General features: G+C 35.4%; 1 protein-coding gene across 1 annotated transcript; it reads left to right on the forward strand.

The window, feature by feature from the left end:
* The first annotated feature begins 9,745 nt into the window (after window positions 1-9,745).
* Window positions 9,746-12,566, forward strand: LOC106766153 (GDSL esterase/lipase At5g45960). Its single transcript, XM_014650907.2, has 5 exons — window positions 9,746-10,189; window positions 10,311-10,441; window positions 10,836-11,066; window positions 11,867-12,143; window positions 12,264-12,566. The coding sequence occupies exons 1-5, from the start codon at window positions 9,931-9,933 to the stop codon at window positions 12,455-12,457; spliced, it is 1,092 nt and encodes a 363-aa protein (XP_014506393.1). The 5' UTR covers window positions 9,746-9,930; the 3' UTR covers window positions 12,458-12,566.
* The last annotated feature ends 869 nt before the right edge of the window (window positions 12,567-13,435 follow it).

Below are 13,435 nucleotides of genomic sequence, written 5' to 3' on the forward strand. Positions count from 1 at the left end.
ATATATATATATATATATATATATATATATTTTATGGGATGTCACAATCTACACGCCTCTTACAATCCTTTGTACACACATACACACAATATATATAAATATTATATTAATTAATATTTAGAAAAACTATATTAATTATAATTTTTAAATAAGTATATTTAAATAGTATATAAATTGATTTTTAAATAATTATATTGGAAAAAACTTGATTTTATAAAGATGAATAGTTATGATAAATGAAGAGAAAAATTTAGTAAAGTTTGAAATTCTGATTGGCGGAAAGCATTTGTATGGAACATATGCAATAAACTAAATAATTAATTTATATAGAAAACGAAAATCACAATCCTTCAACTCCTATTCATTGCGTGACCCGACAAAACTAGTAAAGATGTCATTTCTACACCTCCGTCCATCCAGATTTAGCATCGACGACACAAGTCCCTATCGAAGGCTCCGTCGGTGCCAATATAATTCTCTCTCAACGTTTTCATCTTTCGAAATGTGTTTCTTATAATTCCAATACCCAAATCGGAAACCACCGTAACTCCATCCATAGTGTCAGCTCTAATACCTTCACGCGCTAGGTCGTGTCTTCTCTAATGTATCCCTTAACGGGATCGTGTTTGACCCAACGAAGTGTATCCGACACTAAGTTATGTACGCTTCTATCAAAAATTGATGTATGTGTTCGTTTCTGAAGTGGGAAGCACAACTTGAAGGCCATCTCGGATCTTCACAGATGGTCGCTGATTGTTTTTCAATTTATTTACATAAAGGATTTTTCTGTTGGGAATGATCGTTGATTTCATTGTATTTTGCTTATATAGGGATTGAGAATGGTCATCGACTTTGTTTCAAATAGGGCATGGGATTGGCCAAATCTTTTTTTTTTCCATGATGCCAAATCCTTTCTTTTCCCTCTCCGTAAGAATGGTCACTAACACACAAGAAAACAGAAAAAAAAAATGTTTTCTATGTTTGTTATTTTTTAGTCTTTATGTCTGGTCTAGGTCGGAGGTAGGTGACATAAGTTTACATATGTTAAAATAGTAAATGTAAATTTATTTTTAGTGCTAACATAACTTACGCAAAATTTATATCAGGTGCAAATGGGCCAGACATAAATCATGGTCTGTAAATTATCTAAACCCTAAAATTAATATATAATAAAGCTTATAAAAATAATTATTAGTCATGTTTCATCCACTAGTTGAAAAACGCTGTTTAACGTCACCACATAGACGTCGGTTGTTTGGTCCTCTGACGTAAAACGATGACCGATGGCAATTTCGTAAATAAGTAGAGCAACTAGACGTCGGGGCAAGCTCTAACCGATGAGTGAAGAACTATAGACGTCGGGCCCCTCCAACAGAGACGTCTAAAGGTCTGCCAGGTAAGGTGAAGAGTCGAGCTATAGACGTCAACATGACAACCACCGACGTCTAAAAGTCTTAGAGGTGGTGAACAGTCACGAGTTAGATGTCGGCTCGCACACACCGACGTCTATAACCTGGCAGGTACTTGAGTGTCATTAATGGTTTGAGACATAGACGTCAGTGCCCCCTCCTAATAAATGTCTATAACCTGACAGTTAGGTGAAACTGTAATAATTATTCTACAAACTAGACGTCGCTTACCATGCAACCGACGACTATGTGCAACTAGATGTCAGTTGCGCACATACTTGATGTCTATAATCCGTGCCAATATCAATATTTAAATCATATAGATGTCAAATTAGTGAGAGCACCGACGTCTATAACCTTACAGACGTCAATCGCGATATCTAACTGACGTCTATAGTAAAATAAACTTCAGAACGCAAACCCGGGAGCAGTTTCCACTATTCATCGTCTTCTTCGTCGAGAGCTTTTCTCCGTCGCGGCATTAGAGGTTCGTTTTCTGTGTTTTTGACCATTTAAATTTAGTTTTGCTCCGATTGAATTAGTCTTTGATGAAAAAACTTTCATTTGAACCGATCATAATTTCATTTCGTTGCGTTTTGTTGCAATTTCAAACGTCTTATTGGGTTGCGTTTTGGACTGTTTTTGAACTGCTTTTGTGACCTGCATTTGGGCGTTCACTACGACATCTATCTCAGTTGGTTATATATAATATGATAAAAAGGTTATAGCAAAAGAAAACACGTGACATTGAGCTAAAAAGTAATGAGTAAGCTACTTCATTATAAGCTAATAAATGAAGAAACATTCATCGGGAATAAAACCAAATTCTAAGCTTAAATTAAGAAATGGATTGCATCTTAGAAGCACCGTAAGCTGCTCCCATGTGTCTCCCAATAAACGTTGCAGCTGAAAACAAATCCTCTCAAGGTGGTTGTTGCACCTCCATTCCCATCACCGTTTTCTTCCTTCTAAAAACTCTCCAACCTCCCTGTGGCGACTCTGTGGATGTACTAAATCCTTTTCCCTTGGTGCTGGATGCTCCGAGAAAATAGTCCATGGGTCGTGACACCTACTGGAGCAAGGCCCTATGTTTTCTGTTTTATTTCAGCCCAAGTGTGTGTTGCCTAAAGTGAAGATTAACATCTGTCTTGTATTGTTGCCTGCCAATTCTCCAAGCTTGCTGGATTGTGGTGTGTTGGTTAAAAAAAGATGTTGGACGGTGAAGTGTTGATGGGCTGCTAGATGCAGCGCTTGCTGGATGTAGCCGGGAGTTGGATGTGCTAAGTGTGGGTCGTGGACTTGTTGTTTGCATCTCTTTTTATTTTCGGTGGCAGCTGCAGCTCCTTACAATGAAGCGTTGGACCAGTACTTTTGTGCTCACAGGCCGTGTGAAGGAAGGATGCAAAGTTGTTGACGCTACACCGCTGAACGTTGTGTAGAGGCCTGCTGGACCGTAAGCTTCTTCTCCAAGCTGCTGGATCGTTTATGGAATTAAGCTAGTGGAATGAAGCTGCTGCCATGAAGTTTCTGGGTGTTGGGCGTTCAAATTGTTGGGCTATGGTGCTTCCTTGGTTGTTGCTACTATCGTGTGAAGGTTGGATGCAAAGTGACGTTGCTGCTTACCAATGTGCTCACGGGCCCGCTTGTCCTCCCTTTGGCAGCGGCTGAACCTGAAGTTGGTGCACCCTTTAGCTGCTGGATTATATGAAGGCCTGTTGTGTGCTTGGGTGCTGCTATCCGTTTGAAGATATTGCTTGCTGTATGATGGAAACCCATTTAGGGCATTCCATTCAAAGGAGTACTAACTAAAGCTAAGGCTAAGAAAGGGGAGTGAAGAAAGACTTTTTCTTGATTTTCTTTTTATAAGACTTAGAATGATTTCTTTTTAATACTTATATGGTTTTTTTGTAGGATCCAATAAGTCTAGGACACCATGGACTATCCAACCCAAGAAGAAGGACAAAAAAGTCATTTACACAAAGGGAAGGGGGGTGAGAATAACAAGCATGGAGCTGCTTCAAGAAAAACACACGTATCACACCATCACCACATCTAATACGTGATTTGGCTAGAACGTTAGTTGCCCATGCACATTGCCTTGCATCATCCAAAAGCATGAACACAGATCCTTCACCGCTACCACGTGTGGAGATTTGAACTTCTTCCACAACCATCTGCACCGTCCATAGTTTGGATCTTTCATTATAAATTTGCTTGTATCAGCTTAGGCAAACACCTTTGATTTGAATGAAGAATTATTCTGTTGATTTCTGTCCAGAAATTTCTTCTTCTTGAAGGTCACCGAGAGAGAGCTTGAGAGCTTCCTCTAGCCTCTCTCCCTAGCTAGGCTTCCAATCCTAGAATATCTCCACCATCCCATCACATTTCAGCACCCAATCTCTACCTTCATTCCACTTTTCTCCATCACCGGTTCATCAATTCTCATCACCGAACCAATATTTGTTTCATTTTTCCTTGCATCCACTACATTCTCCAGTCACCGAACACCTCTTGAGAGTGGCTTCCATATGTCTCTGTGTCCTCCAATCATCATCATCATTCTTCAATTCATTCCGCTGCGTTGCCAAGAACAACTTCCATTGTTGCGTGCTTATACTGTCCAATCCAAGAAGAAGATCTAGTTGATTCCATCCTCCACCAGAATTAGCTGGATCGTTCTTCCATCACTGTAGCTACTAGATGTCGTGGGTCGCTGCATCTGCACCCCCTCTCTAGGGCTAGACTTGCGTGTTGCTCTTCAGGTCCAATTGACTAAGAAATGAAAGTGTAACTTTGCTTGAGCACGTGACCGTCCACCTCATGGTTCATTATTTTTCTTTTCTTAAAACAAAGCAAGCCGTGACATTTTTAATTTGCTGGATGTCACTCCCATTTTCAATTGAAGCACCCCTTTCTCATAAGCCATTTAGAATAAGCTAAGTGAAGTCGAGAAAATATTGAGTCATCATATGGCCATTTAGAATGTGCTTGCCACCAAGCTTTCAAAAGGGACGTGGTGTCTTCTTAACCCCTTTAGGTTTCTCCACATTCCCATCCCCCCATTCATTGGACACCGATAGCAATCGAGGTTGCAGAACAAGCCTTGGTCTCCCTCCACCAGCACCAACACTCTCGCTACCAATGTTGGATTCACGCTTTTTCTTCTTCCAGTCATTTGAATCAGCACTGCCGCTAGAGCCAAACCCAATAACCTTCCTCTCTTTCTCGCTTAAACCCTCCATCGTTGGAGGAGAATCGCCATTCCAACGACACAAAGCTCTTATTAAAAACCCAACTCTCTGATTCGTTAGCATGCGCCTGTGAATCAAAGAACCCTCCTTTATCCCTCTCCTTCCTCTCGAACCCTCCCGAAGGTTTCTTTGCTGCCGCCCAATCATCAACCTCATCGGCACGAGAAGGGGGAAGCTCAGGATTGGAATCCCTAGCCCCAAAGGAAGTGTTTCTCTTGGGCTCGTCAGAAACCCTAGATGAACCCTAACGGGAATTCGACGAGCCACCCAACCTGGACAACACCGTTGATATTGTTGACAACACAAACTCTATATGACTCTAGTTTTTTATGATGACAACACATTGCTTAATAACAGTACACATGTTGCTGCATTACATGTTCTTATGTTGTATTGATTGTTATATCTGCTAAACATATTTGATGTACTGTTGATGAGTGCATATTTATGCCCACATTTATGTTTTAGAATTCAATTTTTTTATGAGATTCTTGTGCTTAAATGATTGATTTAAAGTGAATTTGTGAGGATTGGATTTATTGGGTTAAAGGATTAAAGATGCTTAAAATATGATTCTTAGTTGCATAAATTATTTTGGATGTTGTAATGTTTATTTGTGCAGCTGAAGTTAGAATTTTATTCATTTAAAAGCATGAAATTGAATGGTCAAAGATGGTCCAATCTGGTCAACTTAGGGCTCTTATGCAATTTTGAAAANAAAGAGATGGCTAATGTGCAATTAGAGGAAAATCTGGACTTATGTGTAAATTTGAATAAAATAAAAAGGGTTGAAATGTAATTTTGGGCAAGTTTAAATTATGTTAGATATTTTTAAAGATATTTTGGAGAAAATATATCTTAAGATATTTTACTTGATATTGTTAAATAATTACCTTATTTAACTATATCAATAAATATCAAAAGATAATATTTGTCAAATCTTTTTTATATAGGAAAGATATTATCAAATATTCTCAAAAACTGATTAAATCTGTTGAATATTTGAAAGATATTAGATATAAGATAAAAGATTTTATCAACAGAAGATTCAAAGTTCAAGCCCAATCAAGCCTATATAAAGAGGCCCAAGGGACTTCATTCAGGACCACTCCTCTTTCTTTTATTTCATCATGTATTCAACTCCATTCATGGAGAGCTAAGCATCTAGGGTTATTCTGCTGTAATTTCATTATGGATTCTGAGGTTAAGTGAATTAATGCAATTGTTTATTTTGATTATTGATTTAAGTTGCTCTCTCTCTATGTCTTTCATCTCCCTATCATATTAAAAGCAAAGGTTTTTGCATCATAATGTGTTTGAATCTACATGCATATTAATTGTATGAGTTCTAGGGTTTCTAGGTTTAATTGAGAATCTACTTTGATTGAATTTAGGAACTTTCATATGATTAAATGGTTTTTACTATCAATTGAGAATGTACTTTGGTTGGTAGTAATAATTTCAACTATAATCAATTGAGAATTTACTTTGATTGATTAACTTTTAATTTGGTTAGGAGATTTAAGAATAGACATGATTAAACACAATAATTTTGATTGAGAATGTACTTTGGTTGAATTTATTGTGAATAATCTAAAAAGGTCTTGCATTTGCTTGAGAATGTACTTTGATTAATTGCATGGTCGCCCTCAAATTAATTAAGAATGTACTTTAATTAATTTGAAACTTAAACAATAATCAATTGAACAATAATCTGTGAGTAACTAATGATGAATCTATTTTGGAAAAGCAGTGGAATAACCTGTTTCTTCATAACTGTTTTTAAGTTCCCTCTTTGTTCTACAACATTCTTTAAATATTCTAACTTTTACTCATAAGCATTGCATAACATTCATAAGAATAAGATATTCGAAAGCAATTTCGTGTTCCTTGGGAGACGACTTAGGGTTACTTTAGCCCTATCTACTTTCTTGAATACTACTACTAGGTAATATTGAAGTTGCCTTGAAAAGTAATATTAATTTGATAGCTTCAACGACAGCTTATCAACTGTGTTGTATGTTCCTATGATTGATTGTTTGATATATTTGTGGAACATGCTTATATGCTTATGTGCAATGTGAAATGCTTTATTACATATGTTTTACTGCACATTTTTTAAAGTGAAAAACCACAAACACTTTTATGAATTTATAACTGTATGACAAAGTTATAGCACAATCGACTACATTATTAATGAATTTGACTATGCTAAAATCTTTGTACAAATTTTGAGAATTAGTTCTCTGTGATATTTTGAGTTGAAAAGAATTTCAAAGTGTTTTAACATGTGTCAGTCGACATTGGATTTGACATATTCGATTGTATCTGTTGTTGGTTTTGGAATTTTGTTATGCTCTTGCGCTCCAACGGCTATATTAAATAAGTTCTGTTATTTGTTGACCATGGGCTACTATGTTGACTGTCTGTTATAACTGTAATAATACAGTCGACTGAATTAGTAACCTATTCGATTGAGAAACAATCTGATAGGCAGAAAACTATAAATTGGCTGAACACGAATTGTTTAGAGACTTTTGAGGATCTAACATTTTCATTCTTGTTTCAGATTGACTTCTCTGTGATAACAACTCTAAGAATTCTCCAAGAAGACGGTGGTGATCTTTCTTGAGGGAGATTCAAAGGGAGATAGCTTGCGCACTCATTGTCTAGTCAAATACTGCACAAAGAAGGTGCTTTTGGGTTGATCACTTCAGGCTTGGCATCCTTTGAAGACTGCTACACTTGTTAAGGTTGGCATCCTGTAAAGACCTCTGGAATTGGACCTGTTGTGATACAGGGGTTTCACGTTGAGGATTGTTCGACGTGGTGTTTAGATTGCAGAAGAGGGGATTCTTGCTGCAAGTTTGGTTTTTGTTATTGCAACTATATTTTGGTTTTGGATTAGAGAGGAGATTTATACTTTTGACGTGGAGGTCTTCTGTCAATTCCTTGTTGTAAAAACCACAATTATTATAGTGCATTTGCTTCCTGGGTTGGAAGGACACTGGATGTAGGCATTGTTTGCCGAACCAGTATAAAAATCAGCGTTTGATTTTCTCTATCCCTGCACTCTTTAATTCCAGTCGACTTTACTTTTCACGCAGTCAACTACGTTTTTCCGCTACATATAAATTTTCATTACTTGCATTTCAAGAAAGTTTAAAAAGCTCTGTACTTTTGATAAAAGATTGCGAAAAGATTTTTTTTTTGAAACATCACCAATTCACCCTCCCTTTTCGTGTAAAAACAAAGCCTACCTGTTTTCCAACAAACACTTCGCTGGAGATAATGGAGGCGTCGGAGACAATGGAGGCACCGATGGTGGACGAACTGTGATTACACGACAGTGACACAACGAGCAACCCGCGAGAGAAACCAGACTGCGAAGTGGAGATTTCTTTGCGCGAGACAAATGGAGGACGCGAGGGCTATGCATTTGGTGGTGGAGGTTCGCCCAATGGCGGTGGAGGTCGCAGGGGAAGAAGAAGAAGAACGACGCTCGTTAAGGGAAGAAGAAAATTGTGAGTTTTGAGTAATTTGAATGAGCTAGTGCCTTGGTTCAACAAATAACCGAGACAATAAGAACACTACTAGCTCGGTTCATCTGCTAATTAATGCATAAAGAGCTAAAAGAAATCAAAATAACCTATAAGCCTCGTTTAGAAGGCAAACCGAGGGTTTTATACTTTGATTTCGTAAATAACTGAGGCAGTAAAGCACATAAGCTTTGGTTCGTAGTGAACCGTGGCGTATAAGTTCGCCTTAATTAAAAAAATTCCATTGCATTTTAATATGCTTCGGCTTTGTGAAAACTAAGGCATATTAGACGCGTTAAAAGACTGTTTTTTTACTAGTGAGGGCTTCCTTCTCCCTTCCCTTGCCAGCCATTGCTTCAGTCTCAACCCTCTTTTTTAGCCTAACGTTCTCCTACCTTTGGGCATCCATTTTCTCGACACTTCTTTTCCTAAATTCGAAGAACTCCAACTACATCTTCAGTTAGGCTTCCAACATAGCAACTATGTTTGTCGAGGAGTGTCCTGCTTTTCATGTTCCAACCATCCATCTTCTTTACAAAGTCGAATGTGTATTCTGCAAAGACTCCAAGGGTATTTCAAACACTTAAAACCTTCAACATCCAAGGTATTCATCCTCCTTGTGAGTACTTCTTCTCCTCATGTTGGGTATGGATTATGTCTATAGAACTCTGACACCCAAGCTATCTTAGTGCATCAGTAAGCTATAAATGCAATAATTAATAAACTTAATTAACATACCTCATAAAATGTGCTATTTATATTTCTATTCATGAACCTTTACTAAATGGATCTAAACTCATTGACCTAATGCATGTTAGCTTTTGAATTATCACAATTAAATATGAACTGTTGTCATTAGGTGGATTGTGTGATGTCATGCTCGCTGAATAGGAATGAACCGAGTACATGTCGACTTAATAGTCCGACATGTATTCAGCCAGAGATGAATCCTATACTGGTATCGTCAAGGTACTCAATCATATATAATACACACAAAAATACAAACAAAAAAAGAGATTTTTTAATCGGGAAGGAAACACCCTGTATAACATTCTTGTTAATTATAGTTTGGACAATAATCAAGACTCTATGTAGTGGCCAAACTTTTGTAGTTTGGAAGAATATGATTTCTTTAAAACCATAAACAAAAGAGTCTTCTTATTTTTCGCTTTTGGTTAGATTCTTTATGCTTCGTGGGTTTTGTCCTGGTCCGCATGACTCCTTTATTCTTTTTCTTTTATTATTATTACAATCTTTTATGTCCTTCAGCACATATCTATAAAAAAATAATTAAGAAAAATAAAAATAAGAAATAGTTAGCTTCATTCAAAGTTATTTGATTTAAATTAAAAAGAAAATATAAAATTAATATCATCACTCCAGTAACATACATCCTACCTATATCAAATAAAAAGAAACACTCACTTATCAAGAAATTAAAGGTTGTTGAAGAAGGTGAGAAACCCTTGGAAATGTTGGGTGAACTTTCCTCAACCATAGCTTACCAAAAACTATTTTAGGAATGGAGAAATTATGAAATATCCCTTAAATTAAAGGGTTGTTTTGGTCACAAAAAATCTACATATGGCCATATCTCGTAGTTATTATTATTATTATTATACAACACATTCCAAAACTCCATTTGCTGTTAGAGCAGGAGGAAGCTCATAACGACGTTAACTTTTCTTCGTTCTGGTCCCTCCCTCGTTTCTCATCAACATACCCAGCATCATGCAAGCCTCTTTCTCACACTCCTTTCACTCTAAGCTTTTCTTGCTTTTGATCTTGTCATGTTTTGTAGCCACCATTGGAGCTTCTAAGAAGGAGGTCTCAGCCATGTATGTGTTTGGAGACTCCACAGTAGACCCTGGAAACAACAACTTCATAGACTCCGCTTTCAGAAGCAATTTTCCACCATATGGTAGAGATTTTGTTAACCAAGTTCCCACAGGAAGGTTCACCAATGGGAAGCTTGGCACTGATTTTATTGGTATACCAACTTCTCTTTTCACTTTCTTTGCATGTTCAGTATTTAACTGTAATGTAACTTGTTCATAATTAAGATGTGCATTTACCAAAAGTGATCTCTCTTTGCTTCATGCATGTTGCAGCTTCATATTTAGGGCTAAAAGACTTGTTACCACCATATTTGGATCCGAATCTCAGCGACAAAGAAATTATAACCGGTGTCAGCTTTGCCTCTGCTGGTTCTGGCTTTGATCCACTAACTCCAACTTTGGGTGTAAAACTCTTGTTTTTCTTTACCTTCATTTTTCTTCATTTGTTATGATGTTGTCATAGAGATTTTTTATAGGACTAAATTTTTTAATATAATATTTTTATAAGATTTATTATTTATTTCATCTGCATTATTGGATTAGATAATTTTAAAAACATAATTAATATTTTTTTATAATTTTTTTGTCTCTCTATTTATATCTATAATTTTTTTCCCTTAGGAGGTTTTCATCTATATTTTCATCTGTTAATAACACCTTGTACCATGCCACATTAATAGAACAGACATGTTTTCACACTTTTTGTAATTGAATACACTACTTTTTGTTTTCAATGGAAGCCGATATATATATATGGATTGTACTCTGAACTAATATTGTGTTGCTTTGTCTTGGCAGAATGTAATTTCAATACCAAAGCAATTGGAACATTTTAAAGAATACAAACAGAGGTTGGAGGGTATGCTTGGTGAGGGAAAAACCGAATATCATATGAACAATGCTTTCTTTTTCATCAGCGCGGGTACAAATGACTACGTTATTAATTATTTTTCGGTGCCGATACGAAGAAACTATACTCCATTAACCTATGGACAGTTCTTGCTTCAGCACGTTAAAGATTTCATACAGGTTTGAATCTGATACATACACTACACACTTTTGTTTCATTCAATATTTATATATAAAAAGTTCAATTTGGATAAATAGATGTGAAAAATAAAATGCGCAGCTGCTGGCATTAAATTTGCTACAGTCTATAATTAATTGGGAGAGACTACTATATACTATTTAGCGAATTCCCCAACTAGACCACTTTATGGAAAACAATAATAAAAAAGAAAAATCTTGAACAACTTCATCCAGCATTTAATGAAAGTTGCTAAAAAAAGCTATTCTTTTATAATCGGTGTTTGTCTTTTTTACCATTTTTCACTATTTTAAATAAATCAGATAACTTCCTTTTCTATATTTCAAATAAATTTCATCACTTATCCCATAATTTCATTTATGGCACTCAATATTCAAAAAAATGGGATTTTTTTATAAAATAAAAAATAAAGGGTCAGTAATTAGTATTTAGTAGTTATAATGTTGATAAGGAAGATCAGAAAAACAAGAAAGCGTCAAGCCTGCAATCCAACAAAAAAAAAATTGAAATCACAAATTTCACAGCCCAGATTGATAGAGAGAAAGTTATATAGTTACTACTTTCATTTAATTAAAACAAGTGTTCACTAACTTAAACTAAGTAGATTATTTTTGGTTTTAGGAAAATCTCATTTTCGAAGGCATGTTGAATTATATTACCTTATAGTATATACTATCAATGTGGATTCACTTTTAATATGTTTTAATGTGAAACCAACACATAATAACATCATGAAATTTTATAATAATTAAGTAATTAACACAAGTTGGTGTGATTATAGAATTTATGGAAAGAAGGTGCAAGAAAAATAGCTTTGGTTGGACTACCTCCAATGGGGTGCTTACCGATCGTGATCACATTGAATTCACATAATGTGTTTTTCAAGCGTGGTTGTGTAGACAAGTATTCAGCTGTTGCGAGACATTACAATATGATGCTTCAACATGAATTGTTCTTAATGCAACTAAACTTCTCCAATGTTCCTCTGGGTGCCAAAATCTCGTACATCGACATATATGAACCCTTGAACAACATGATCCAATGGCATGAAAATTTTGGTTAGATAAATCTAAACCCTTGATTTGGTCATCATTTCATCATAGTATTACCTAAATAGATAAGCTTATATAAGTAATTAATTAAGTTTCTTGTATGTGCGTTATGTGTTGTGTTGGTAGGTTTTGATGAAGTTGATCATGGTTGCTGTGGAAGTGGTTACATCGAAACAACCTTTATGTGTAATGGGTTTTCATTCGTGTGCTCTGATCCATCAAAGTTTGTCTTCTGGGATTCAATACACCCTACGGAAAAGGCATACTTTCACTTATTTATGGTAGCTCGTCCCAACATCGATGCCCTAATTAACGCCTAGAATCGATTCCTCTCGCTTATATATATTATATACACTTGTTCATTCTATTTGCTTAGTTGGAAATTTATATAATAAAAAGGCTTCGTTTGTACCAAACTAAAAGGGGTTAGAAAATACAAAAATAACAAGTTTTTTCTTATTTTGTATAAAAACACCTTTGTTTTTCTTGCATGTTCCTAGTTTTAGTACTATATATACTCTTATAATTTTGATTCCCTGGTAAATTCTTAAGTTAACGTTACTTATTATGACGATCGATTAGTTAACTTAAAAATTGTCATGAAGAACATAAAGCGATTATTTATGAAAACTCGAAATCTGTAAACTTTTGTTATTAAATAAGTCAATGAATATTATTTAACAACATGAACATTTATGGTAATCATGTTGATGCAAAGTATAATGTCTTACTTTTTATCTTATAAATTTAGAGATTATATTTTTAAGGAAAATAATTGATTTTTTGTTAGTATCCGAATAAATAATTTATTTTGCTATTTTTAATTATTAAAAAAATTCCAAATGAAACACCTTTTGTTGATAATAGTTATATTATGTTTACTCTTCGGATTCATTTAAAAATTAACATTGTATGATTAGGATTTTACGTGAGAGTTTGTCCAACCTCAAGAACAAAACAAACCTAATCTTAAGCGGTGTCTTTTATTTATATAAAATATTTATGGTTATGGCGAATCTTCCCAACATTTCTCTTCAGTGAAAACCGCAACAGCATTAAATATTAATAAATGCAACCTTGATAATTTTTTGCATGGTATGAGTTATAGTAAAGTAAGAGGGGCCAAGCTAATGTTCTCTACATTGTGTGCGCATAAATATGTATGAAACTGGGGACCCAAATCATAATTAAAAAGGAAGGCACGATTGAGCTGCCATAAAGAGGTCAACAAGTTACACAGGCAATATGGTGTTTAATTAATATTTTTTATACGGCCAACCAAATTATCTTTCTTTCAC

This window comes from Vigna radiata, chromosome 7, assembly GCF_000741045.1.
Source record: "Vigna radiata var. radiata cultivar VC1973A chromosome 7, Vradiata_ver6, whole genome shotgun sequence".
NCBI classification, from domain to species: Eukaryota; Viridiplantae; Streptophyta; class Magnoliopsida; order Fabales; family Fabaceae; genus Vigna; species Vigna radiata.